The sequence below is a fragment of the Mucor velutinosus genome (genome assembly GCF_035048745.1).
Source record: "Mucor velutinosus strain NIH1002 chromosome Unknown tig00000093, whole genome shotgun sequence".
NCBI lineage: Eukaryota > Fungi > Mucoromycota > Mucoromycetes > Mucorales > Mucoraceae > Mucor > Mucor velutinosus.
This window is the reverse complement of record NW_027041907.1, coordinates 3,046,574-3,074,046: the sequence shown is the minus strand read 5'-3', so window position 1 is coordinate 3,074,046 and position 27,473 is coordinate 3,046,574. Positions and strand designations below refer to the sequence as shown.

The following is a 27,473-nucleotide window of genomic DNA, read 5'->3' as shown; positions in this document are numbered from 1 at the left end:
GACACTTGATCGCTTAAATGAAATAAAATGTTTGTTTTCGTAGTTGGAGATATCAGACTGCAGTAGGTATTTAGGACATCTTTTTAGCTGGAAAAGTGTATCACCAAAAACTCCTCATAGCTCTCTCTGAGCATGAAAAACTTTTGGACGCATGTGTTATACAACGACAGCATTGTCAATCTTCCATCGTAGCCATTGAAGCAAAGGTCAAGGCTCATCAATAGCTAGTGATAAGCATATGCCTGCTGAGTATACAGTCGATACCCATTATATGCAATGCCATCGAGTGCCACTCCATATGATGTGTATCAATCTAGAATAGGTGAAGCTTATCTCTAGCTGATTGCCATCCAAACATGAATATGAAGACACGCGAATAGTATCTGATAGCAAGCTTAAGGAAACAACATTTGAGCTATCTCACGCCATTGAAATGACCCTTCTCAAGAGCTCTTGGGTGAAATCCCTGTAATGATATTACATGTAAAGACTCCAAAATGAGTCTAGTTTCATTTAATGAAAAACTATCATCTTGCACTTTGAGGCACCCGCATTCTAGACACGTCTATGGATTTTCATAGAGGGTCGTCATCTTTTGCGGGCATGTATCTCATTGGTAACATGCTCAATCATGACAAGATGTTAGGAAGAAAAAATTTCTTGGTTTCATATAAATTTAAGCTGGCCATTGATAGGATCAAGTTGCCAAAAGTGGACTGATCTCTCTCTTTTTTTTTTTACATATCAGCCCTAGCGGAAGTTGTTTGCGGGCATAATCTCAGTACAAGTATGGCGAGGTAAATGAATACACACTTGTTTATGAGATTACATCGATAAGAACATCAAGAACTACAAAATCTGCTAATGTTTGAAATAGTCTAGTGCTATCAAAAAAAAAGTGCAAGAAAAGCAAGCAGGTTTGTTTTGTTTGATGTGCTTGTTATCTTGCCAGGAAATCAGATAGTCTGAGAAAGGGTAGGATGAGCCAATGGATCACATCAAATCAAGTAAAAAAAAAAAAAAAAAAAAAAAAAAAACTGAATCATTGTCCTCTTATCCGATATTACATATATAAAATGTCTCTGATTTTTTTCTTGATATTATTTATTAGAAATCTCAAACTTGCATACTTTTCTTTTCTATTTTCACACATTTACCAAACAAACACACACATCTTTTTTGATCTATCATGGATAGATTCTTTAAAAGAAATCATACCAAAAAGAGGAATAATCGGAAAAGTGACCATGACAGCAGTAACAGAAGCAGTGGCATTGACGAGGAGATTGATATTACACCTGTCAGACCAGGAAAACTACAGACCTCAAACTCATGGCCCAGATTACCTGAACTCGCATTGACGACCAGTGGTGAATCGCATGTCCTTAAGCCAGTAGACATACCGCAATCGCCTGTACTCTCCACCGTATCTTCGTCTCAAGCTATATTACATCCAGACATGAACAGACAAAGCGCAGCGTATACCAGCACAGATAACGAGGTCATCACCACAGACACGGAAAGTGAAAGCGATACATTGAATATGGGTCTTCACCATCATCGTCATCCAGATACACCTTCCTTTGATGACTCCAATTCCACCAGTAGAACCATGAGTCAACTCCCTTCTCTTAACAATGATCATCATAAAGCAGGTTTCCCGTTGGACGACTCTGCCGCCAACACCTTGGTGGAAGCTGCATTGGATAAGGATGAAGCCAAGGATCGTCATGTTCGGTTCCATGACCACGTTGCTGAGTCGGCAGCATTGGTTCAACGTATGCTGAGTGTTAAAATGGGCCATCATCATACACCTGATCCTCTTGGAACCATGATGCAGAACAGACATAATCAACATCAGCAGGAGGAAGAAGTCGAGCTACAGTCGCCACATCAGGCTGCTGTGGGCGGAGGCAGTGTGTTGGCTAGTCTGATGAAATTGGAAGCCAAAAGAGCAGATAATATGACCAGAAAGAAGCGCAGAAAGAACAAACATGTAAGTCTAGGACATGGAGCCATATGCATGTATCTATAGGCACTCACCATTTCCAATATAGACACTGTACATGAAGCGCAAAAATAACGGCTCCTCTTCTCTGCTCAATTACCCTGTTCACTCCAACACCGATCCCTTATCAGAGAATTCAGGCCATACATTACCCACACCGCGACCTCAACGACCACCACTGGTCAACCGACCCAGCAGTTGGCTGGCTGGTGTCGCTTCCAGCAAATACGTGGTGCCCAGTCTAGAGAAACGCAAGAAGTCAGTAGCGCCCTCGTTTTCGCGTCGCTCGTCCAACGACAGCATGTTGACCACGGCTTCACAATTCGAGCCCATCACGTTGGAAGATCGCATCCGAATCACCTTTGAAATCGCCAACATTCTGCAAAAGCAAGAGTTTTTGAGGAAGTTGTGCAAATCACTGATGCTGTATGGATGTCCCGCGCATCGACTGGAATACGCTATGCGACAAGTCTCTCGCACACTCGCTGTAGATGCTGAATATGTCTTTATACCCAATGTGATGCTCGTCACCTTTATCGATTCCACAACGCATACAACAGAAACTCATTTTATTAGACAATCGCAGACATTTGAAATGCATCGTTTGGCTGACATTTACCGTCTGGAGAAGCTGGTGGCGCACGGTGAAGTATCTGTGGATGAAGCACTGGAGTTTATCGATAAAGTGTATGATCAACCGCCTATTTATCCGCTTTGGCTGCATCCTTTTGTCTATGCTTTGGCTGCGTTCTCGGGCTGTGTGCTGTTTTATGGCGGTCGTTGGCAAGAAGCGGGTGTAGCAGCAGCGCTTGGCAGTAGGTTTACTTTGTGTTTGTGTGTCAAACTACATACTAAAATATCATTTGTTTAGTGGTCTTTGCTTCAAACGAGATCTTTTCCGCTGCTATCTCCAGCTTTCAACCTATTTGGGAGATCACAGTATGTATTCTCATTGGATTTGTAGCAAGAGGCATCCAGAAATTTGGCTTTTGCTTTACACCTATTGCCTTTTCTTCCTTCATCATTGTTTTGCCAGGTTACCCCATGGCTGTAGCTATCATTGAGTTGGTCTCTCGCCAGCTGGTCAGTGGCGTGGTGCGTATGGTGTATGCCATCATTTACTCGTTCTTGCTAGGCTACGGTGTCTCCATGGGTTCTGAACTGTACATGACCATGGACAAGAACAGCAACACGACGCAAAGTGATGTATGCAAGCTGGCTTCCAGTGCTGCTACGTGTATCTCAAGCGAATCTCAATGGTTTAACTTTTTGATGGTGCCTCTGTTTGCTACCGCGTATTGCGTTTACTTGCGTGCGCGTCCTCCAAGATGGCCCATTATGGCAGCCGTATCTGCATGTGGCTATACTATCAACTACGCGTTGGCTTGCTGGGGTCATGCACCTTCTCAAATTCTGCAAGTGGTGCCTTCGTTCGGTCTGGGCCTCATTGGTAACTGTCTATCTAAATTCACTGGAAAAATGTCGTTCGATGCCGTATTACTGGGCGTCTTTTATCTCGTGCCAAGTAGTTTGGGTCTCAAAGCAGCTATTGGTTTGTTCAGTGGCACAGATGAAGTTGGGACGCAAGGCGCTGGTTTTGCATTAGCCATGATTGAATCATCCATCGGTAAGCTAATAATTGTATTGAAATGCACATATATACTCATTGTCTTGTTAGGCATCACACTTGGTTTATTCTTGGCAACGTTAGTCGTATACCCTAAAGGAACACAGCATACACCTCTCATGAATCTATAAACACACTTGACATTCAATGCAAAAAGTGAACAAAGCTTTTTTTTTTATATATATATATCATTGTAGTCTATCAAACTGTCAATATTTTACATGATGTTATATTACCAAGAGAGTTTGGCAAAGACAGGGCGATGATCACTGATATAGAGACCGTCGTCGAATTGATTACTGAGGATAGCAGATTGAAGTACTTGCACATGAACAGTGTTGCTTTCAAGAGGCATGATGAAGTCAATGCGAATAGGTGCTCTGGCAAAATCTTGAGAACCTTCACCAAAGCTAGTCAGGGTATTTCTAAAGCCATAAGGTCCACTCAATGTACCAGGCTTTCCTTTGGCTGCAAGTCGGCTTGTCAATTCATAATGGGCATCTAAAAAGTACTTGGGCCTCTGTTCATCCTGTTCTTGTTGTTCCTTTTGTTTGTTCAGGTTGGCAAGGATCTGTCCTGGACGGATGACTCGATGTGTAGGTAATGTTATATGTCCTTCTTGTGTTCTTACAGGTTCGCCTGACTTTTGAGAGTAAGCGGATGCACAAACTTGATTCAACTCGTGCAAATTGGCAAGTGTATCATTGCTGCCCTTGGATTCCTTGTACTTGCCGTTGGTCAAGCAGAGGTAGGCAGGATCATCTTCTGTGGAATTGAGATCTCCCAAGAGAATGACGGCACCCTTGGCACTGGCTTCACGGGCTCTCTGTAAAATCAACTTGGATCCCTCTTCTCTTGCTTGCACACCAACGTGATCCATGTGTGTGTTGAATACCGTAAATACAGTGTCATTCTTTTTGAATCTATGCATGGGACAAAGAAATAAGATTAACCATTTTTGATCTGATTTTCCTTTTATATTGATTAAAACTACATACGTTACTTGGGTTGCAGTGCGAGGATGTCTAGCATCCCAACTGATACTTCCTGCAATTTCTGGTTGCTGTAAGCGGAAATTACTTAGCATGTGCTGATGACAAATGCGTATAATAAAAATTCATACCTCTGATAACCAAATCGTCTTCCAATCCTCGACTGTCAAAATATCTCTGCAAAGCGTATTTTAGCTTTGATTTGTCTTATATCCAAAGTGAGGCCTTAAATGTTACCTTTTGTAGAAAACAGCAGAGATTTCTCCATCCTTGTCACCATCGATACGACCTACACCAACCCATTGGTATTCATCGTCCAAGAGTGCTTGGATGTCTTGCAATTGATGAAGCACAGTTTCCTGATTCGCAATGTACATAAATACATGGAAACCATGGCTTTGCATCTGTTGAAGCTTACCTGCAATGCTAAAATATCAGGAGAGTAAAGCAAAATAGTGTCAACAACTTTCCACTTTCTAATGGACCATGGTTGTTCTCCACCAAATTCCTCCTTCTCCAAGGGATGTTCTCTGGCAGGGGGAGAAGCAAAAGGCGTTGTGTCTGAATGGCCATGATGGTCATGTCGAACATTGAATGTCATGAAATTAATGGTGCCTGCCATAGTATATGCTAACCAAAGAAAGAGAAACAAAGGATAACGAGAGAAAAAGAAACGCAATCATGCCCCTCCACCAAAGCGCACCATACAAATGAATGTGAGAAACTCGGGATCTGAAAGATCTGCTTTCTTTTTAGACATAGCTTCAGATGCTTAAATGGAAATCAATGCATTCTTATCTGATAATGATGCCATTCTTATGAAGTAATCGGTGTCTCATCATTGTTTGACGATAGTATTACTGTATTTCAGTGTAGTAGTAATGGTGCTTGGTAAAAAGCTACCTAACAATATCCATTCACTGTGCTAAATATCTTAAAGACTAGCCAATGGACCCTTGAAACTCCTGGCCCTGTATCTACCGAGATTATGAACAAGTCAAATCATGTCCCTTTGCTCTCTCTCTCTCTCTCAATGACGAACTCCTTACCGCATCAATGATGAATGCACAAATAACCCTTTTTCACAATCCCAACAATGTTGCGCATTCACACTCAAGATCCGATTATACATGTAATAAAATATAGATTTTTAATGATATATGTGAAGCAGGAAAAGAGACAATAATAAATGCTGTAATGTGATGGAGTAGAGGGAGGGGAAATTTAAGCTGATTTCTCCAAAGCTTTTTGAGCCTCAAAGGCATCACCGTAAATCAATTCATATCTCCTCTTGGTTTCTTCGTCTAAAGTTTGTGCTCTACCTCTACGTTCATAGTTGACCATGTATCTGTCTGATTTGTAAGCACCTCCACCTAGACCAAAACACATGACAATGTAAAACTAGAGGATGTACAATGCGTTAACCACCGTCCTGTCTCTCCTTTCTCTCCATAAGGTGCCTTACCTTATTCACAGTTTGAGTCTTGCGATACCAGGGCATGAAAGCATAAAGCAAACCAGAGGCAAATAAACCGACACCAGCCCATTGAGCAGTACCAATGGCAAAACCCTTCATGGCATAACGACCAGCGTTCTCTTGTTCAGTGTTTGTAACAACTCTCATAATGTATAATGTCTATGCTTTTAATATTAAAAAAATAAGCGGGAAAAAGAAAAAAGAAGAAGAAGAGACATACCATCATTGAGATTATATAGGTGGACTATTCGGAGTTCTTGTCAAAAGGGCTTGCTTTTTGGTTGAGTTGGGTTGGTTGGTTACAAGAACATCGTATCATAATTTTAAACAATTTGCCGGGGCTTATTTTCTACTCGCTCTGCATAGATTGATCAAATTTTAGCCTTTTTTTTTTTTACGGAACATCCCTCTATTAAGAGTGGTACAGATCTCGATCATGCTGCGCAAACATGATGAAATGGAATAAACAATGGGACTAAATTGCGGATAGCATCTGTCCGTTATAGTGAGCCTGTCATCATGTCAAGTAAAACCAATTTCCTGGATACGCCCTTTATATATAGGTTTTATTTTGGATTAAAACGAAACAAAAGATGGAGAATCCGTTTGACTCATAAATTTTGCTTGACACTCCGGCGATACTACCGGCATGTCTATTGTTTGTATACACCTACTTTTACATTTCAGCAAGACTTTTACTGCTTCTGTTGTTTATTTTTAGTTGCAGGTCGCTTGGGAGTGTAAAATGTCGCTCCAGGGAATTCATATTCTGAGAGAGATGGTGCAAGTCGGTGCGCGACGTTGCTGCTGGTTTGAGGGCAAGTACATAGACGCTTGAATCGTTTAAAGACCAGACAGACTTTATGATGGAGCTCCGTAATTTTAGCCTGTAGGGGCAGAATAAGTTGAATAACTGAACAGTGCACAGAAAACCATAAAAATAACTAGTTGATCCAAGCTATCGCTTTTCATAAAATCCCTGATTTTTGTCTGCTGGTAAAAGCATGTTTTCATCATCGACCTTGGTTGCGACCACCACATCCTCAAATTGCTTGATCACATAAAGATATCTACTCAAGCCTGCAATTTAAGTTCATTATTAAAATGAGCTACTTCTCTTTCTCCTGCAGACATTACCAATAATAGGATCCATGCCAATTGCAAAGATATGATCATCAACACGTTTACTAGAGTGTTTTAAGTATGGGCACCCAGTAACTTGCATATTCATCTTGTTCAGTATGGCCATTACTCCAATCAGCATAATAAATACGGATGTCGAGTAAGGGGAATGAGCCCTCGATTTACGATCATCATTTGCCGCATAGCATTATGGAGGAGCATTGAAATGATGTTTCGGATAACTTGGAGAGGGAGATTTTCAAGCCCTATATTTATTGAACGATGTTGGAAGATGGGCATCTGGGCCACTGTCCTGGAGATTCCATCAATTGACTTTCTTTATGCCTGAAAGCCATTCTCACAGAATGAAGGATTCTAAAGACCTTTTTTTGAACCTTTCAAGCGTGTTATTTACCAGGGCAACCGCCTCTCATTTTTGGTAGACTGAAATGGCATCGGGTTTCTACGCAAACTGATAAAGTGATTGAGGCGTATCCATGTAAGTTGGAGTCGAGGCCTGATTACTAATACAATGACTGGCGGATCTTGGGACATTTCCGATTATTGCAATGAGCGAGCTAGAGTTTCACATAACGTGCTTGAGAGAGTGTATTTGTTGACCCGGGTATTCACCACAATGCCTGATAGATGAAGAAGTGTCGATGATTTACAGTTATCAATGAAAGCAAAGCTTTTGTGATAGACCTAGGCAATAATAGCTTTATACGTAAAACTCCTCCCAAAGGGAAACGAATGAAGTTGCCCTTTCTGTTGAAGAAAAAGGAGTATATAAAAACAAAAAAGCGGCCAACATTGAAGTAGAGGCACAGCGTTTATTTTATACACAAAAGATATTACCCAACATCGTCCATCTATCACTGATAATATCATTATGAACGCTGTATTTTGATAATGAACATTGCGGAGAGTGACATCAGTTTCTGGTCATCATTACTTTACATGCAAGCGTGCTTTATTTTAAACGTATATACAAATATGTTGAGCCATGCTGGGAGCATCTTGCTGCCGGATTGTGCGATTTATGTCTCCTTTGATGATCCGTACCATGACGCTTTGCAAGGAGTGAGAACCATGAAGGTACTCACACACGAAGGTTAAACGGAGATTCAATTTCGCTTATTCTGAACGATACTCCATGGGATTCCGAAATCTATCGACCTTAAAATTACTTGATTCTTGATAGTAAATACCCCTTCAAACTTATATGAAACTTGTAGAGAATTGCAAGGAAAATACAATGGTATTTATTTCAAGTCTCTGGTGTACATTATTTACCTGATATGTAATGAGATAAATCGTGCGACTTTTTCACAGTTTTCTAAAGATTAATCAGTATCTGTCATCAAAACATTTTGTTAAGCATTACTAAACATTGTAGACCAAAAAATTTCCTATCGAATGAGCCTTTGCTCGAAGCTCTGGCATAACTCTATCATGAAATATTGACAATCTTGTCCTGACCAAAAAATCGGCATCAGATTTTTTTGCTTGCTATCACAGGCAGATTTTGAACAAAAATCAATAATCCTGCATGATACCCTTTTTGACCATATCTCGACAAACACTCACTGGATTCACACAAAGCAAAGACCATTCGATAGCTCTACGTTATATTCATTATAATATAAGGGTTTAAAGTACCAAATGTACGTTCCCTTCTTAAATTGGTGAAAATCTTATATTTTATGAGCTACAAGCAGGGGATATTCAACTTTTTATTTATTTATCTATAATAATCATACCATCGTATAGAGAATTAAAAAAGAAACAGGAGCTATTAAGCTTGAAGCTCTCATTGACTTAGTAAAATCTAGCGGTATGGTCCTTTGAAAATCGGTCATTTGGAACATTTTCCCTCATTACTCATCCATATTACCCTCAATAGCCCCACTTTAGACATGCCCTACTCAGTCAAAGTACCCTCTACAAATTTCACTACACATACATTCCACATTCATATAGTAATTTAAAAACTTTGACTAGCAGCATCTATTCAAAATTATCTATTTTCTAAAAATTACTCTTTTCTCAATTGCTCCATTGTTTAAAGGGCAAGAGCGGGATCTCAAATTGACCAGAGAAGCCGATGCCGGAATTTGAAAACTTTACGACTGGCCAATGAAATCCTCTCGTTTTACAGTGTGAAAGAAATCATAAAACGAGAATTTATATGATCTGCAATGTATGAAACTACTGTCGTTTATTTCAAATGTATAAATCATTTGGCGTTGCTCTCTTTTTTTTTGTACTTGTAGCCTATTCCTCTATGTACACAGTCATCATGGTAAGGTATCAAAAGCATCCGTTTAAAATAATGTTTCTAATAATGCAAATTGCGCAAATCGCCTACCACTCTACCCCACCAACAATAAAACTTGTATGCTGCCACCTATAGAACGTGAATCGTTCTATATGTAGCAATACGCTTGTAGAGCAATGGTACAGCAAAGAAAAAGAATCAAATCTAATACTAAAAAAAAAAAGCTGAGTTTGAGAAATATAGCTGCATGGATGGTACAGCAATATCAAAGCAAGCACGGATGATTGCTTCCTATCTACATAGCAGTGGCGAGTATCAGCTAATCATGACGAGCCTGTGCATGTGTAGCGATATGGGCTGTTGTGCCATTAAAGAATGTCTAAATGTGCTCGTCTTGATGTTCATGGTAAACAAGAGCATTTTTTTTTCTTTTACGTCTTTACTACATTGAATCAACATGAATATAAACAAAATAGTCCTGCTGAATAGCTGTATCACAGCCTCTGTTGTTATTGGTAAGAATGATGAGATTGCTCTTCTGCATACAACCATGAAAGACTAACGTGAGCTACTAGAGCACACATTGAGCGAGTGGAAAAACAAGGATGGAATGATGAAAGCAGCACATGAGAAGACATCAATCCACCAGAATCTATAGATAGTTTGGAAGGTGGGCCTGTCTATGAGACAGTTGCTGTCACCACCACTTTCGGTACCACCTGATATCAATCAATGGGCCTATCCAGCAGACTGTTTCGCTACAACAACAACAACCGAGTATGACACTGAAGAGGAAGCTGAAATGGCATTAGAGCGTCATGGGAGAAAGAAGAAGCATTTCAAAAAGACATATCATCGCGAGATGATGAAGCCTCAAGTTTATCTGGATCAGCAATCCAGTGTAGTGGATGCTTCTGAAGATCGAAATGTCAATGTGATGAGCTTGCAAGAGGGTGATACTGTCATTGAAAAAGTGAGAGGATCAGCTTGGTAACGTGGTGGCTGCTTCAGCATTCAGTTAAAAAAAATGGAAGCAGCCGCGATGCAGAGGTAGCAACGACCTGGACAAACTTGGCATTACCATCTCCGTCCGTAGAGACGATGGAAACACCATTCCCAAAGGTCTTGCTGAATGATCAAGCATACGTGGGCACTGTTGCGTCTGGTGCGTCTACTATCAGACATACAGTGCCGTGGACAGTTGGATCAATAGTTGCTGCTTGCTATGCCATCCTTTCTTAATGCATCACCTATTGAAATAAACTATTTTCGTTTTGCTAGCTAATGAAGCTGCAATCTTCATCAGCTGAATGCTGTTATGCTGGTAATAACATCCAGTCACTTTCGCTCTGTTTTTTATTTATTTTTTTTCCATCATTCAAATTTTCATTCTCTTTTACACCAAACCATTCTCTTTTACAACTAATGCAACAAAGTCGACTTACCAAAGAAGAATACCGCCAAGCTAAAGACCTTGATGCCGCTCGTAAAGCCGGTACAGCACCTGCAGAGGTTGATGATGAAGGCAGAGAAATCAATCCTCATACCCCGCAGTTCATGTTGAAAGCACCATGGTACGTCGATAACGGCAAAGTATCATTAAAGCATCAAAGAGCACCGCAGAAGCGTAAAGGGCCCAAGTTTACTGAAGATGATAACTTTTGGTATGCCAGAGGAAAGAGAGCTGTAAGTGAGCCGCTGCGTGACAATGTGAGATGAAAACGATGTATTCATCCATTGACATTAGGGACCTGCTGCAACAAAATATCGTAAAGGAGCTTGTGAAAATTGTGGAGCTATGACCCATAAAACCAAAGACTGTGTAGAGCGACCACGTAAAAAGGGAGCAAAATGGACAGGAGAGAACATCAAAGCAGACGAAATTATTCAAGAAGTGGATCTGGATTGGGACGAAAAGCGTGATCGATGGAACGGTTATGATCCCAAGGAACACGACAAGGTTATTGAAGAATACAACCAAGTGGAAGAAGCTAGAAAGAAAGCCAAAGCCAGTGAATTGGATAAGCAAGGACCCACCACAACCTCTGAAGCGAAGAAAATTGCAGGATTATCTGATGACGAGGACGAGCAAGATGATGACAAGTATGCCGATGCAGCAGACATGCCAGGTCAACATGTCAATCAAAAGACAAGAACTACTATCCGCAACTTGAGAATTCGTGAAGACACAGCCAAATACTTGTTGAATTTGGATACGGACTCTGCGTTTTATGATCCCAAAACCCGTTCCATGCGTGAAAATCCCTTGGAGGGACAGCAGAATGACGATGGTATAGACTTTTCAGGTGATAACTTTGTCAGATACACCGGCGATGCACCACAGATGGCCAAGGTACAAATGTTTGCCTGGCAAGCGTCTGATAGAGGCAATGAAGTACATTTGCAAGCAAATCCTACGCAAGTGGCTATTCTCCACAAAGAGTATGAATCAAAGAAGGATCAAGTCAGAGATACAACTCAAAAGAGCATTTTGGAGAAATATGGTGGTGAAGAGTACCTGGAAGCACCTCCCAAAGAGCTGTTGTTGGCACAGAGCGAGAACTACGTGGAGTATTCAAGAACGGGTAGAGTGATCAAAGGTCAAGAAAGAGCCAAAGCCAGATCGAAATACGAAGAAGATGGTAAGTCTTGTGAGGTATGAGTCTGGATGTGCTTGTACTGACATGTTTGATGTAGTGTTTATCAATAATCATACAACGGTGTGGGGATCTTATTGGTCTGAGGGTCAGTGGGGATACAAATGCTGTCGTTCCTATGTCAAGAATTCCTATTGTACAGGCCAAGCAGGCATTGAGGCACAAAAGGCCTCCCAACTCATCAAATAAAACGCACGTTGCTTTGTCATTTATTAGTCAATTTTCAGCCTCCTCTTTCCACTGTCATATGTATTAGCTTGAGCAAAGAAGCGACATTCATTGCATGTACCGAGGACAAATGATAATCTTGAATTCCGATACAATGTTCGGTTAGAATATGAATAGACTAAAATTAGACATGACACCGTCTTCTATGCTGTGGCGGACCATTTCAAGTGCATGATGCGATGAAGAGTAATGTGTGTGTGTGTGTGTGTTTTAAAGAGCATCTCGGATAGCACTTTCCAAACAAATGACAACAGCAATAGCTCATGGCGCCTAAAATGGATCATAGTTTACAGGTTCAATGTTGACTTTGATGACAAGCAAAAAGAGACAAATCGTAAAAAAAATAAAATAAAAAAAAATCAACTGACTGCATTGTTTCTCTTCACATGATAAAAATGGGCAAACTTTTTGGTCTCATAAACTCAGGAAAAACTCAAATGAAAGATATAAGGAGGCGGTATGACCATTTGGTTGTACAAACATGTTATTAGCTTATCATGATGATGATGATGATGATGACGATGATAATGATGATGTTGAGCTGCACTCGTGGGCATCTTGAAGAGAAAAAAAAAAGAGCGAGAAAGAGATGCATCTCCATGTGTTGGGCTCTATTTGCCGCTTGTTTGTGGAAATGGCTTGTTTTTTTTTTATATACACTCTATCTTTGGCCTACATCTCACGAGAAAAAAAAAAAGAAGGTTTGATCTCTTGTATCACTCTACGCAAATAAAACGTTCGAATTCAATCATTCTGATCAAAGAGAAACGGTTAGATTTATGTTGGCATATTCTTTATAGCAAACCGCCTTGACAAAGCAAAAAAAAAAAAAAAAAAAAAAAAAAAGCCAGCAACTATAAGCACTGGCGTTGATCGCATCTCTCGGCAATTCCTTGAAATGTCTAAAGTGTTCCAAAAAAGGTCATATGCAAAATTATACAAGAAGGGCCATGCAATCAAGAAAAAAAAAAAAAAAAAAAACTATAAAATTCCCACCTAGTTTGCGTTCTGTTTGTCTCATTTTTTTCCGTCTTTCTCTCTTTCGCTTCATATCTCAACCATAACAGCTCTCGTTCTTGTCTCTCCCCCCCCCCACCCCCCGCCTTTTTTTTTATATAAATATATATTTAAAGTTTTACATTCACTGTTATTCTTCTCTTTCTTTTCTGTTTCCTTTTTCAAACATACGACATAAAATATGGAAGACGTAAACGACTACTTTAAACTGGATTATCCACCCTTTTTTACCAACATTGATTGGAATGAAAACGCATCTACCAACAATACGTTTATACCCATGGAATTTGATCAGCAAAAGATACCGCCCTCTTATCAGCACCAGCCGTTTCAGAGAAGACGTAGCTCGTCTGTTGATTTGCCCATCAATCCACTCTACTCGAATACCAACAGATACATGATGGGGAACAACGAAACGACTATACACGAAGAAGAGCCTCAGCTTCATCCCACTCTCAAAGTCGGTTCATCTGCCGTAAGTGTTATGTAATCTGTTTTGATATGCAGCTCTCTCTCTCTCTCCTCCTAACGGATAAAAATATAAATATCCATAGACACTTGAATTTCCAGCAAGCAATAACAATTTCAATTTTAACAATTTGTTTGTGAATGCAAACGCAGATGGCTCTCCTTCCCTATCCACATGCTCATCCACTAATAATGATGAAAACATGATATCACCTCCTCTTAGTCAAGCGCCGTTAGTAGCAGCAGCAGCAGCAGCACCACATCCTCAGCAACAACGACAGCAGCAGCAACAGCAGCCATTACCACAACAAACTCAGAAGAAAGCATCTCCTCCACCTCCATCTCAAGCATCTCAACAACAAACAATCACCTTTTTCCCTGAATTGCATCGTACGTCTTACAACACTATTCTAGGCAAGCAGTTGAAACAACATCAAAAGAGAAGACGATCCTCATCACTACCACCTGCTTTCCATAGCAACAAGACAACCAAACCCACGCCATTGATCTTCACTCAAATCCAGGTAACAGATCCTACACCTATCCATCATACCCAAAAAGCTGCCAAAGTAGACACTCGTCCTATCGCCATTGAAAGAGTGCCCAAGAAGGAGAAAGTAGTGGCTCCTGTGATATCCGATCCTGTTGAAAAGCAAAAGAAACTAGATGACCAGTTGATCAAACTGAATTTTGAAGACGTTACAGTGGCGGAACTCAAGGAGATGTTGAGGGAGCGTGGTTTCTCTAGTTCAGGCAAGAAGGCTGTATTGACAGATCGACTGAGAGAGGCTCGCGATGTGTTGCTTGGTATTCAGCCAAAGAAGCAACAGGCACCTGCTGTGTCTGCGTCGCCTGCCATTCAAGGGATGGCGGACATGACGATCCATTCACCTTGTCCACCTACCATGATGTTTTCGCCCATGCAAGACACCATCATCTACCCTTCAGAAGCACATTACCAATATCAACCCTCTTCAACGATTGCAGAGCAACCCGTCAACGACTTGGACATCAATGGTAAGCATCCATGATTGGCATTATAAACCAAGATGGCATTATTGACTCTTTTGCCTAGACTTGTTTGATTTTGATACCATGCTGGATGGCAATGCTATTCTGTTTCCACCCTCCTCTGCCTCACCACAAGCACCACACTTGCAACAACAACAACAACAACAACAACAACAACAACAACAACCACAACAACCACAGCAACACACAAATCAATGGGAATCGGATTGGGATCAAGACAAACTGGATCATTTTTTGACTGAATTAGTTTAATAATTTATTCAGTAATTCCGTTGGCACTACTTTAGTCAAATCCACATGTACTAAAGGTTTATAAAACAAACTTTCGAAACTCTTGACTAAATGAGGTATCACATCTTGAGGGCTTGTTTGTTGTCCAGTTTCCTTTGTGATGGAGGTAACGCCTTTATCAGATAGACCACAAGGCACAATTTGATCAAACCAATTTAAATCCACATTGCAGTTCAATGCCAAGCCATGGCTGCTGACATAGCGTTGTAAATGAACACCCAACGCTGCAATCTTTTTATCCTGGCCCACCCAAACACCTGTATTCTCTGTGGTGTTGGCCTGAATGTCGTATTTTGCACAGCAGTCTATAATAGTTTTTTCTAATCGAGATACATAGCATCTGACATTGAGCTTTTTGTGCACGCATCTGTTAGTTGCTGGAGAGAGAGAATGTGTGTGTGTGTGTGTGTGGGAGGATCAAACAACTTACTTGATAATCTCTGACATCCAGAATAGGATAAGCAATGAGTTGCCCAGGACCATGGAATGTAATCTGGCCTCCTCTCATGGTTTCATAATAATCAGCTCCTAATTTCTTGAGTCTCTCTTCTTCCTCTTGCTCAGTCTTGCCTCGAATGCGTCTACCGGCTGTAAATGTAGGAGGATGTTCCAACAAGCAAATCATGTCGGCAGGCTCTGAGGTTTCCAATGTGTTTTGTGTGATTTTATGACGTCTTGAAACGAGGTACGATTGTAATTCTAACGCTGCATCGTATTTCACCAAGCCTGGTAATGTGAGATAGCCAATGGGTTTATCATTGATGGGCTTCATTAGTGTGCCTTGACATGAAGCGCCAACTGCTGCTGCTGCTGTTGCTGTTGCTGCTGTTGCTGTGGAATAAGAGAATCGTTGAGCAAGCGGCTGTGCTGCTACTCGTGTAAGTAATCTCGGGTTTATCATTGTTACAATCAAGAACAGAGACGGGATGGGTAAAATAGAGAGAAAGAGAAAGAGCAAGGGAAAAAGGCTGTTGATCAATAAGAGAGGTTTGCCTTAAGTTTTTCCCAAAATGATAAATACAGGCTAAAAGTTTTCTGATCAAATACTTCCGGGTGGTTCGTATAGCCTTCAAGGGCAATCGAGATGTCGATGCCGATGCATCAATATGTGAGGTGCTGGGCTAGTAATGATACACTGGCAAGGTTCATGCTGCGTACACTTTGACATTGCCAATGTTGCCATGCCCCCCACTGCCAGCAATCCATCACCTACGCTCTAGATCTTGAGTCTGCCAGCACTGCGGATGATGCGTTTGAGTGACCATGGCATCAAAGATACAGTATGGCAAGAAGGACCGCCAGCTCATCATTCATGATTTCATTGGATTGTATGATTATCACAGAGACAAGAGGTGAAACAACAGCATTAATGGAATCAATCGCAATACAGTTGCTAGTAGAGATATATTTGCTAGCATCCGCCTACAAAACACCTCTATGCCCATGGTTCTTCAGCTTGCTACCCAGCTCTACCTAATCAAACGGTTCTATCACTATAGCAATGGACATAACCCTGTGCAACCCAGAATCTAGCATGTCTTTGCCCAACCCTGGGATTTAATAAAATTTTCCATTCTTCTATACAAATCCAATGGCTGGCATTGGATTCATAAACAATTGGCAAGGAACCCTTCACATTTCAGTTTTCTTTTTCTTCTCTACTTTATTACAATGTCTACCCGATCAACCACCCCGCCACCCGGCTGTCCTATGCATAACAAGGAAGAGGAAGCACCTGTTGCTACTGACGGCCCTAGCTGTCCTATGCCCAAGAAGCAACAAGCACCACCACAACAAGCAGAAGATGGACCTAGCTGTCCAATGCCTAAAAAGGCTGCTGAACCCAAGCCCATGACCAGCATTCCACCTGGATGTCCTATGCACAAGGCCGATGGAGATGAGCTCAACAAGCTCAACATGATGCCCAATCTTGCACAAACACCTCAAAGTGATCAAACCATTGAACTACCTACAGAACGAGTCATTTCATCTATCCCCAAGGCCAAGGGAGATGATGCCAGGTGGGAGTATCCTAGTCCTCAGCAGTTCTACAATGCGCTGAGAAGAAAGGGTTGGGAAACACCAGAGGAAGAGATTGAGACCATGGTAGATATTCATAATTTCTTGAATGAAGAGGCTTGGCAAGAGGTTTTGAAATGGGAATCCAAGTACAAGTGGTAAGTTCAGTGTGGAGATAAGGAGAGAGAGAGAGAGAGAGAGACAGAAAAGCAGGTCTTAATGTGGATACCTACTTTACCTAGTGATTGTGCCGAGGACCCTTACTTGTCGAAATTCCAAGGCAGACCTCAAGAACCTACACCCAAGGCCAGATGGCACGCATTGTTTGGTGCACCCAAGCCATTTGATAGACATGATTGGTATATCAGTCGTTGCGGTCAATCGAGAAGATATGTCATTGATTACTACGAGGCACCCGAAGACGTACCTGGCGTACCTGTCTTCCATTTGGATGTACGTCCTGCTTTAGATGATGCAGAGAGCGTGATGGTCAGATTCAAGGAAGCTGCCAAGGTCAAGTGGAATCAATGGTTCCCCACTCCTGCTCCTGCTGCTGCTACTGCCTCTACTAGTAATGACGGCAAATCAGCATAACCCCACTATATACATATATTCCCTCCAACAAACCACACTCTTAAATCAATTGTATCAAATTCTTTTATTTATTTCTCTTCAGTTTCATTGTAAGCACGTATTCTTCTAATTAAAGATCGGCCTTGTTTAAAGGTGTTGTAATCTCTTACTACTCTCGATTGTGGCCCCATGCATGGCTGTGTGATGAATCTCCAATGCACTTTAAGCCAGGACGTATGATAGGCCAGTGTATCATACGATTCAGCGGCTAATTGACGCAGCAGAGGTAGATTGGACCAAGGGATCTTTTGGAAATCATGGTGTTCATTGTGGTAGCCAATGTTCATAAAGGGGACGTTCAGAATGCCATAGTATGAATATGTTTCTTGCCCATCATCGAATGTATAATGTTCTTGGATAAAGTGTGCTGCCCCAGGGTGCAATGAATAGCCAAACCACAGTGATAAAAAGAGATAACCCAAGCCTTTCCATCCACAGCATCTTACTACTAATGCATCCGTAACGATAGAAAATGCAACATTGATGAGCTCCCACTTTCCTGGTGTATGGCCTCTTTCTTGCTGCATGACCAGGCCCCGCACAACATACATGACAGGGTAGATCAGTATCCACAGTATCTTTTTAAAACTGTTTCCTCTGATCAAATTCTTCTCCCACGCCAACGGTAAATCAGGATCCCTTCCCTCCACACCTTGCCAAGTATGATGCTCAATATGGTACCTTCGGAACGATTGCGAGATCGGAACTGGAAGCGCAATGTTGGTGTAGAGTCCAATCATGCGATCCAAAGTCGATGACCCAGTTACCAGATTATGACAGGCTTCATGGATGACAACACCCACCATGCCTGTAGCAGTACCTCCGATGATATAAGCAACCAGAGAAAAGTAGATCCAGTGCACTTGGTGCTGACCAAAGTAATAGGCCAAACCCAGCTGAACCACGTTGATCAGTGTAGCCATATGAAATGTATTGAAATCTGTGCCGTACAAGCCCTTGATCTGATCCGCGTATTTCAGTAAAAGAGCATGTTTTCTCTTGAGGTGAGGTTCGTCCATGTCATCGCGAGCAAAATCCTTGTCTTGGCCTGGTATTGATCTCTTCCAACTGCCTATATACAGCGGATGTCTGTAATCTGGATGCACTTGATTTTTCAGCGGTTTTGGCTGGGGTGCATCAAATACAAAGGGTGGCATCTTGTGTTGTGGTGGTGTATAAAAAGAGGATTAAAGTGCAAAGAAATAGAAACCAGCCTTACATTATATATATATATATATATATATATGTCAAATAAAATCAGGAGATATATAATCCTAATATCAGATTATCCAACCAAAAGCATGTTGTACCATGTATTGTAGAGCTCTTGTTCATTCGCGCTTCGAGTTAATTAATAGAGCTCAAGTCCGAATCATCTAAAACAATAAGATGCTGGTGATATGAAACCTTTTGCTAGTGTGGAGTGAAATAAATGATTCCCAAGCGGGGCAACCTACTGATCAGACATGCTGGTTCAGATCAAGCTACACGCTGAAATACATTGAGTGTATTACAAGGAAATAAGCTTTTCACCCTTAGATTGAGTGTGTCACCCAAATCAAATAATCATCAGCTTCCTCTGTCATAGAACACTTGGAACAAGCCAAGTTTCTGTTGCAGCAGACGCTTATATGTAGATGGAAACATCCGAGCGTCAGCTACAGCTGCGAAATTCTATCAAAGGTATCCGTTCATCCTCGTGTGTTCGAGTCTCTGTTGCCCATAATGTCCTCTCTCACTTGCAATTATCTAAAATTATGCCAACAAGGCATGAAGAGAATCTTGGCATGATTCAGATTGATTGAGGTCCCATCCATTAAGCCATGTAGTCCAGCAGCTACAACAGCAGTTACATACACATACACACATATTCTCTCTCTCTCTCTCTCTCTTCAACAGTATGTTTTCTGTTTAAATTATGTTTTATCTCGATTAAAAAAAAAAGAAATGTATTGCACTTTGATTTCCTCTCTCTAACGGAATTTAGAATAATCCAGTGGATAACCTAAAAAAAAAAATCACACATCAATACACACAAAAAAAAAAAAGCCCTTTTCCCTGTATGCAATGTACTTACTGTTTCCTCTCGATTCTCCACTGGGATACACATGATGCTTCTTTGAAAATCCAGCTCTGGGTGGAGGTAAATCAGATAGAGCTCTGAATGTGAATCGACCTCCTCCTTCTGTCAATGGCACTTGCTGATGCTGTTGAGATGGCGGTGATCTATTGAATGAGGGTGGCAAAGGTCTATTGTTATTGTTGTTGCTCATGGAGAATGGAGGTGGAGGGGGCGTAGGTACAGAGGGAGGTCCTGTTCTGTTGGTGTTGTATGTAGGTGGCTGTGGCTTGCTGATACCAGCTAATGGTGGAGGTGCAGCAGGTGGAGCTTGTCCAAATGATCGTGGGTTGTTGTTTTTGAACGTGGATGGAGGTGGTGGTGGTAGAGGCGATCTTGGGGGAGTGGCTAATGGGGAATTACGTTGCACGGGAGATCCAAATGAAGGCGGTGGTGGTGGTGGAGCAGCTGGGATGGATGCATTGCCCATAGGAGGAGGTGGAGGAGGAGGCGGTGGTGGTGGCGATCCAGATCCTCCCACCATGGGAGGGGGTGGAGGGGGCGCTGGTGGAGGACTGGATGTTGCACTGCTGGCATTGTTATTGTTGCTGCCAAATGTCTTTGGAATGACAGGTGGTTGAGCTAATGGTGAAGCATTGGATGAAGCTCTGGGTCTTCCAGGTGGTAAACTAGGAGGGACAGCTAGACCAGGACTGGATGGAGTGGAGGGAATGGGAGCACTTGGTCTCACTGGAAGACCAAATTTAGGTAAAGGTGAAGGGCCTCTTGAAGCACCAGCAGGACTTCCAGGTGGTGATGGCACAGATCTGGGTGGTGGAGGAGGCACAGGTCTTTGAGGAGAACTGTTGGATCTCGAACGACCAGGCACAGGGGGAACTAATGCGGCTTGGATCTTTGGAGATACACCTGTTGCAACTGATCCTCCTGGTGGAGGTGCAGGCGGTGGAGGTGCACCAGCACTATTCGAGTTGAATGATGGAATAGAGGGTGATTTTCCCGGAATAGGTGGTGGTGCTTTGAAGTTTCTAGGTAACGTGTGATGACTCGATACAGCAGGAAATGGTTTGTTGAATGCTGGAGGAGCAGGAGGTGTAGCACTGTTTCTAACAGGTGGTGGAGGTACAGATGCACTCGGTGGAGGTGGTGGTGGAGGCGCTGAAGACGGTAAGCATTAAAGTCAGACTCCATCCATTATCACTATTGCACACACACACACACACACACACACACACACACACACGAAACACGCCCACCTACTCTTTACTTACATGATGTTGATTCTCCTCTTCCAGTAGATACAGCAGCGCCTCGTGTTTTTCGAAGTGTTGGCATACCATTTGCGAACAGCCCACCCAATTGAGGGCCTGTAGGTGCATTGTTGGGTACGGGTGGAGCTGAAGCAGTATGTGGCATGGCAGGTGGAGCAGCGCCCATACCAGGCATTGGAGGTCTTGCCATACCTCCCATAGGAGCACCACCACTGGGTTTGCTAGCTATATAGCCAGTTTCACATTTCAGCATCCTCGTAGCTTATTTCACACAGCTTTTTAATCTTACCAGATACTATAGGTGCCGACCTATCGTTTGTGTGCGCTTTCTTGAGAGCTTTTCCCTTTTGAATTTGTGCCAAGAGTCCAGAATCCATTTTATCTTGTTGTAAATAAGAGAAAAAGGAAGAAAAAAAAAAAAAAAAAAAGAGAAACGAAGAAAAGGGTTTTTTATTTTATTTTGCCAAGTGCACACAACTAAACCATCATCATCAATTCATCGGCGGGGATTTCAAGTGCGTTATGGGTTTTGAATCAGCCATCTCAGCAGCAACTGGTGTCAAGTCTTATTGGATAGTATGACGAAATATCAAGTTGTTTGCATTCGAATTGACTGAGCTAAATTGATATCAGATGGTAATACAAGAAAAAAGCATGTAATAGTATGGAAGAGGTTGCAGTTGCAGTCATGGAATCCGGCAATGAGACACAATGGAGGGCTGCCATTGAGCCAACATGTGCAGCGGATGCTTGGCGTAGGAATGGAGAGGCTTGTTGGGTGATTCAAGTGATACACTTTCAAATGGGATTTGGTGCCAGATCAGAAAATTGCATTGAACAAAAAAAAAAAGTCTCGGTCATCAAATCCTGCTGCCAAGGCAAACAATCAAAGTGGCTTCTGAATGATGAATAGGGAGCTTAATAAGGCAGTACGTTGATTGTTTGGGTCATTGTATCATTCAAGGGATTGAATGCCACACAACCCGAGCCGAATACATTGGCTACATGAGGTCAACATCACAGTGTTGCTGATAAAACGGGCTTTCAATGGGCTTGATGGCTGTATAAAAGAGCCAAATTTCGGATGGACGGCAACATTTCACATTGCCTTTTTTTCTCTCTCTCTCTTTTTTTCTCCCATACTCAATAGCAAGATGCAAGCAGAAAAAGAGCAAGCACCTCAAGAAAAGACATCCACTACGAATGCCTCCACTTCCAATGAAGAAAAGCAAGCATTGAATTTCAAGGTGAGTCAGCATGTGCCACTTGGATCTTGTCATTATGATTTGAAAGGCTAAAGGCATTGTATAGAGCCTTCATTTTGGCTGGTTTGTAGGGCACGCTTTGGTTGTTCTCAGTGCTCTCGCCTTCGCCATCTCCAATCTCGTATTCCATCCCTTGGGGTTCTTTTACAGATTGGCTTACCTTGGTGTGATAGCCTCTTATGGTATTGTGCTTTGGAATTCATACAAGGTGAGTCTATGAGAGAGTGGAAAAAGACGAATTTATCAATATTGATGAGTATGTGATGTCCAATCAGCCCTTGACCAACAAGGAATCCTATTTCAAACTGATGCTGTTGGACGAGAATTTCCAATATTTGATTATTGCCGTCTTCTTTTTATTCTCCAGAAGAGTAGCAGGTAAAGCATTTGTATATATGGGCATGATGTGCGATTTTGTAACACAACAAACATCACTCTTTTTATAGTTACCTTGATACCATTTTTCATCTATTCCGTCTTCCATGTGCTTGATTTCGTTGACGCTGATCTCATCCCTCAACTTGCTCCTCATCAAACCAAGATCCAGTCTCATATCCAGAACATTGTCAGCAAATACTATGACACAGCCATGATTCTTGTTGCCAAGATTGAGGTATGTGGTGTTATGACGCGACTTGTGCTCGGACTTTTTGTGTAAGTGTATATATGTGGATATGGCAGCAGAAAATGATACTGATGTGTATACCAAATGACATAATAGCTTCCGATCCAGCATTTTGTCTATCCTCGTTTACACCCAGTTTCTGCGTATGAGATATTACATGTCTGAACACACCCGCGAGTTCTTGACTGAATTGGGCACCAAGGTTGACAAGGCATTGACCCCACCCACAGCTCACCCCAAGATTCCTCCTGCTGTCGTCAATGCATATGCTACAGCCAAGGAAAAGTTGAGAGTGGGATCTACACCAGCACCTGCAACTACAGCAAAGAAACAATTGTAAAAGAAAGATTCTTTATTGGATACTATACATAAAGTAAAAAAAGGGGGGGTTGTTGAGGGGGGAATGATAATAAAGAACAACGAGGAGTCGAGTTGAAAATATAAACAATTTAATGGACTGATACAGGAGGAGATTGATGAAATGAGGGAGTGGGTGAAGATAGATAGCTGGGCGTGGTATTATTCGTAGTCGCTTTGCTGCTTCTCGACACAGATGTCTTTTTAACGGTGGTTTTGATGATGGTTGAAATGACGCTTGGTTGAATATGCTGTGATGCATGTTTGGATCTCTTTCTTTGTGCCTGTTTATTGACCAGTGCCTCTTGCTTTCTCTTTGCTGCTAAGCGAATTTGTTGCTTGATGAACCCTAATATAGAGATAGCCCATTTAAGATACTACTTTCTCTCTCTCTCTCTCTCTCGCTCTCTCCCTGAATGTCATTAGACACCACTTACCATAAAACCAAAAGCAGTGAACAGGGAAAAACGCCGATAATGCAGTGACAACAGGGCCGTAAGGTTTCATAACCCAGGCACATTTGATTGCATATGCATGAAAGAGAATTCTGGTGATCAGAAATGTAGATGCAAATACATAATCCCGACGTAATTGAGATCTAACTGAGCCTAATGCCAATATAAAAGTAGGCAATTCCAATGAACACATCATAATAAACACGGCTGTATACTGATTGTGAATTGCCCAAGTGAGTGTGCCCAGATAAGTGATATGATGGATCCATCCAGTGAGCAGCTCAATCTTGCTACGATAGAATATACTGCCAATGACAAGATCTGTAATCAAAAATGTCATGAAAAATGTAGTTGCAATGACTGTCCATGTACGATAAGCAAGAATCTCGGTCAGATCACCTCCATTGGTCAGTAGTGTATAAACAAGTGGTATTGAGCATGTGCTGGTGATAGAACTACTGAGCAGCGTACACACATAGGCTCTTTCTCTCTCTGTGCGTGCGAGATGTGTCTTGTACCAAAATGTGAACCAAGATCCAAAGACTGCCGCTGATACTAGAAATGTTGAAATCACTGCTGGATCAAGAATTGATGAAACGATCATGCTGCTGTTGTTATTATTGTTGTTGCTAAGAGATAAAACAGAGAAAAGGGGAAACAAGCAAAAAAAAAGAAGGAAAAAGAACCAGCATATCATCTACTATTTTTTATAGTGGTAAGCAAATCAAGTAATAGTACGTTTCACGGATATTCCATTTGGTCACGTTTTCACGTCTTTGTTTGGGATGGGGAATATAATAAAATACCATCATAACTCACAAGCATTTGAAAAATAATAAAACAGCATTGCAATATTTACATGTATGTATGATTACATGTGCAAATGCATCATTCTCTCTCTCTCATTTGTTCTTTAAATTTACTTGCATGTAAAGGAGTTACTTGTTGACATCAAGTCGATTTTAAAAAAGCTTAATCAGATTATACATATGAAAAAGAATAAACTGATAATTTAAGGCATCCACCAAATACACACAAACAAACAAACAAAAAGAGTAGCAACCGGTGCCTGACCCCATTTGTTCCTATATATTCTGTCACCCACTAATCTACATTTCATGTCAAGAAAATATCCTATTCGTTCATAAGAAAGGATCAGATAGCATGATCCCCATATCATTCAGATTAGCATATGATTTTGATCTCTATTGATTTTCAGCAGCTTTTGGTCTCACGCAATACAAATCAATTTTAATATTGGACAATCTCCAGGTCTCCCGAGTCAAGGAAAAAAATCAAACATCATCACGTTGATATGCATGTTCTTTGTCTTCTAAATTTGAATGGTGGCATATGTCTAACATTTAAAAAAAAAAAAAAAAAAAAAAAAGTTGTCAATTATTATACTAAGTAGATAAGTAGATGATGTGGCATGCGCAAATGCATGTAATTCTATCAACCCCAAGCATTTTTTTTCCAACCAGTATTGTTGTTGATGACCTGTCAGCTGGATATACTTGTAATAATAACAATCACAAATAAACAACAGATATGCGTAGTTTATCTTGATGAAACTAGATGCAAGTGATCTGTTCAGACGAGGCATTTCAATACAGCATACATATCGCTCCAAGGAACCTGAATACTCGGGATAATGTGGCGTCATAAAGTAAATCGATTCCGTTGCTATCACAGTAGGCATGAAATTTAGTTCCCCGTATATTATTATCACCCATGAACGCCACAGTGGATTTGCACGTTTGAGCTTTTTCTACATATGCATTCATACACTGTTCAAGTGGTTTAGTAAATACCATCATGGACATATGAGAGAAGCTTCCATGAGTGGCTTTTAATCAGTGAATGTAAATACGTTGCTCTCAAGCTAAAAAAAAAATGTGAACATCGCTTTTTCCATCAAAGATTTAAATCCACAACAATGGATCACTGTAACCACAAATCACTCGATAGATTTGATGAGTATATGGCGGCTGCACATGCCTGAGGTATTAGCAGGTGCAGAATATCGAGATGATCAATAGGAGATATATAATAAATGCTTAAATGCGCTGCATTCACGCTTGATACTACGTTTTGATTTACATTTGAAAGTAATCTAAATCATAGGAGGTTATACGAGTTAAAACAAGAGCCTATGTCAAGAAGATGATTGAATGACTTTTTCTGAAATGAGTTAAATTGGAGTAATGAGCTTCTTACAGGAGCCTTTCACTACAAGTAATTACGAGTAATAGCTTGATTAATGAGGCATTGCGAAATGTTGTATCCAAAACCGCTTGGTAATGATGTCTCATTTCGTTGCCGTGTGGCAAAGGCTTAACGCTGTGCTGCACATGTTACGAACAATGGGGGACAGTAACCCCAAGAAGCCCAGTGTCGATGCTAGAATCTTTAGACCAGGATCATTATATGCTCATGTCAATAGGTTGCTAAAGATATTAACGGATTTTAGGTTGCTACAGTGTGTGCGTGCCAATTAGTTACGCGAAGAAAGTGCAACGAGACCAATATTGTATAAAGGACGCTATTTCTTGACCAACTGTCAACTCAACCTGGCTTCTTTATTAATGAAATTTTGATTCCCTTTGCTTGCTCTACAAAATGAGACCTCATTTTGGCAACTACGATGCTTCCTTGCCAAAGTCGATTTTTTGACCCCCCCCCCCCCAAATTGGACTTTACAGTGGCAAAAACGCGTATTTTTTTAATAACACTACGGAGACAGCTATGTAGTGCTCAAGTCTATGAAATAAATTTAGGGCGACTAATAACAATGCAAAAAGAGAATTACATATGCGCCACTACAGCAAAAGTTAGCCTTGAAAGATTGTCTTGCAACAATCTGGCGGGGATGATGACCTATTACGTATTGTAGTTCTTCCAGGAAATCTGATGCTGCAGATTCAAAAAATAGGCTCAAAGAATACATAACTATTAGGTTTACGCAACGAGTACTGTTACAGATAACTTGGTAGAAATTTGCTAAATGCTTTCCTTTAAAAGCAGCCCTTCAAACTGTAGGCTCGTCCGCATAGAAGCTGTTATGGGATGACCATCAATAGTGATACCATTTGATGCGCATTTTGATTCTGTAACTAGATGCATGGCCAATATGATTCTATTCTAAATCGTTGGATAACCTCCACACCCTAAAGTGAATCCTAAGTAGAGCTACCAGATGGTTTTTATTTTATCTTAATGGGATGATGCGTCTTTCCTGAAATATGGTTAACAATGTCGTGCTGCAAAATCATTCTTTTCAGCCAAAATTTCCCTGTACTGGCAAGGCTGGTGCATTGGTAATAAATATGTCAAGTGAAACAATCAGCTGTCAATTGTATTTAAAACGAAAGCAAATAACTTTTATATCACAAGGCATCTAACTAGCTTAAATAATATGATAGATCTCTGGTCAATGACTACTACTACGCTGAGATGGTATATAGATAGCAGGCCATTGGGGCCTATTGATTGTTGATACAGCTTGTTAAGAGGCCACTTAAGTCGATACGTTACATATAATGTAGGTGGATCTCAACATCTTGACGTA

The 27,473-nt window shown here is 41.2% G+C and overlaps 13 protein-coding genes across 13 annotated transcripts; 7 read left to right on the top strand and 6 right to left on the bottom strand.

Moving 5' to 3' along the window:
- Positions 1 to 1,189: 1,189 nt before the first annotated feature.
- ATC70_002765 (uncharacterized protein) lies at positions 1,190 to 3,766 on the top strand (the record flags this gene model as incomplete). Its single annotated transcript, XM_064822135.1, has 4 exons — positions 1,190 to 1,996; positions 2,058 to 2,823; positions 2,880 to 3,635; positions 3,687 to 3,766. 4 exons carry the CDS (start codon positions 1,190 to 1,192, stop codon positions 3,764 to 3,766), a joined length of 2,409 nt encoding a protein of 802 aa, XP_064681821.1.
- A 101-nt stretch (positions 3,767 to 3,867) lies between these two features.
- On the bottom strand, positions 3,868 to 5,249 carry ATC70_002764 (uncharacterized protein; the record flags this gene model as incomplete). The annotated part of the gene is made up of 5 exons (XM_064822134.1): positions 3,868 to 4,558; positions 4,634 to 4,698; positions 4,759 to 4,804; positions 4,865 to 4,986; positions 5,046 to 5,249. The coding sequence occupies 5 exons, from the start codon at positions 5,247 to 5,249 to the stop codon at positions 3,868 to 3,870; spliced, it is 1,128 nt and encodes a 375-aa protein (XP_064681820.1).
- A 602-nt stretch (positions 5,250 to 5,851) lies between these two features.
- ATC70_002763 (uncharacterized protein) lies at positions 5,852 to 6,251 on the bottom strand (the record flags this gene model as incomplete). Its single annotated transcript, XM_064822133.1, has 2 exons — positions 5,852 to 6,028; positions 6,093 to 6,251. The coding sequence occupies 2 exons, from the start codon at positions 6,249 to 6,251 to the stop codon at positions 5,852 to 5,854; spliced, it is 336 nt and encodes a 111-aa protein (XP_064681819.1).
- A 3,938-nt stretch (positions 6,252 to 10,189) lies between these two features.
- Positions 10,190 to 10,749, top strand: ATC70_002762 (uncharacterized protein; the record flags this gene model as incomplete). Its single annotated transcript, XM_064822132.1, has 2 exons — positions 10,190 to 10,497; positions 10,545 to 10,749. The coding sequence occupies 2 exons, from the start codon at positions 10,190 to 10,192 to the stop codon at positions 10,747 to 10,749; spliced, it is 513 nt and encodes a 170-aa protein (XP_064681818.1).
- A 183-nt stretch (positions 10,750 to 10,932) lies between these two features.
- On the top strand, positions 10,933 to 12,353 carry ATC70_002761 (uncharacterized protein; the record flags this gene model as incomplete). The annotated part of the gene is made up of 3 exons (XM_064822131.1): positions 10,933 to 11,193; positions 11,255 to 12,149; positions 12,205 to 12,353. The coding sequence occupies 3 exons, from the start codon at positions 10,933 to 10,935 to the stop codon at positions 12,351 to 12,353; spliced, it is 1,305 nt and encodes a 434-aa protein (XP_064681817.1).
- Positions 12,354 to 13,590: 1,237 nt separating this feature from the next.
- On the top strand, positions 13,591 to 15,161 carry WDR6 (WD repeat-containing protein 6; the record flags this gene model as incomplete). The annotated part of the gene is made up of 3 exons (XM_064822130.1): positions 13,591 to 13,884; positions 13,964 to 14,894; positions 14,953 to 15,161. 3 exons carry the CDS (start codon positions 13,591 to 13,593, stop codon positions 15,159 to 15,161), a joined length of 1,434 nt encoding a protein of 477 aa, XP_064681816.1.
- Positions 15,162 to 15,196: 35 nt separating this feature from the next.
- On the bottom strand, positions 15,197 to 16,101 carry VAS1 (valine--tRNA ligase; the record flags this gene model as incomplete). Its single annotated transcript, XM_064822129.1, has 3 exons — positions 15,197 to 15,211; positions 15,264 to 15,551; positions 15,631 to 16,101. 3 exons carry the CDS (start codon positions 16,099 to 16,101, stop codon positions 15,197 to 15,199), a joined length of 774 nt encoding a protein of 257 aa, XP_064681815.1.
- Positions 16,102 to 16,871: 770 nt separating this feature from the next.
- On the top strand, positions 16,872 to 17,381 carry ATC70_002758 (uncharacterized protein; the record flags this gene model as incomplete). The annotated part of the gene is made up of 1 exon (XM_064822128.1): positions 16,872 to 17,381. One exon carries the CDS (start codon positions 16,872 to 16,874, stop codon positions 17,379 to 17,381), a length of 510 nt encoding a protein of 169 aa, XP_064681814.1.
- A 57-nt stretch (positions 17,382 to 17,438) lies between these two features.
- ATC70_002757 (uncharacterized protein) lies at positions 17,439 to 17,813 on the top strand (the record flags this gene model as incomplete). The annotated part of the gene is made up of 1 exon (XM_064822127.1): positions 17,439 to 17,813. One exon carries the CDS (start codon positions 17,439 to 17,441, stop codon positions 17,811 to 17,813), a length of 375 nt encoding a protein of 124 aa, XP_064681813.1.
- Positions 17,814 to 17,881: 68 nt separating this feature from the next.
- Positions 17,882 to 19,009, bottom strand: ATC70_002756 (uncharacterized protein; the record flags this gene model as incomplete). Its single annotated transcript, XM_064822126.1, has 1 exon — positions 17,882 to 19,009. The coding sequence occupies one exon, from the start codon at positions 19,007 to 19,009 to the stop codon at positions 17,882 to 17,884; it is 1,128 nt and encodes a 375-aa protein (XP_064681812.1).
- An 816-nt stretch (positions 19,010 to 19,825) lies between these two features.
- On the bottom strand, positions 19,826 to 21,577 carry ATC70_002755 (uncharacterized protein; the record flags this gene model as incomplete). The annotated part of the gene is made up of 4 exons (XM_064822125.1): positions 19,826 to 19,857; positions 19,930 to 21,087; positions 21,201 to 21,425; positions 21,490 to 21,577. 4 exons carry the CDS (start codon positions 21,575 to 21,577, stop codon positions 19,826 to 19,828), a joined length of 1,503 nt encoding a protein of 500 aa, XP_064681811.1.
- Positions 21,578 to 22,354: 777 nt separating this feature from the next.
- ATC70_002754 (uncharacterized protein) lies at positions 22,355 to 23,430 on the top strand (the record flags this gene model as incomplete). Its single annotated transcript, XM_064822124.1, has 5 exons — positions 22,355 to 22,447; positions 22,512 to 22,673; positions 22,741 to 22,843; positions 22,912 to 23,119; positions 23,187 to 23,430. The coding sequence occupies 5 exons, from the start codon at positions 22,355 to 22,357 to the stop codon at positions 23,428 to 23,430; spliced, it is 810 nt and encodes a 269-aa protein (XP_064681810.1).
- Positions 23,431 to 23,539: 109 nt separating this feature from the next.
- Positions 23,540 to 24,506, bottom strand: ATC70_002753 (uncharacterized protein; the record flags this gene model as incomplete). Its single annotated transcript, XM_064822123.1, has 2 exons — positions 23,540 to 23,796; positions 23,885 to 24,506. The coding sequence occupies 2 exons, from the start codon at positions 24,504 to 24,506 to the stop codon at positions 23,540 to 23,542; spliced, it is 879 nt and encodes a 292-aa protein (XP_064681809.1).
- Positions 24,507 to 27,473: the final 2,967 nt, after the last annotated feature.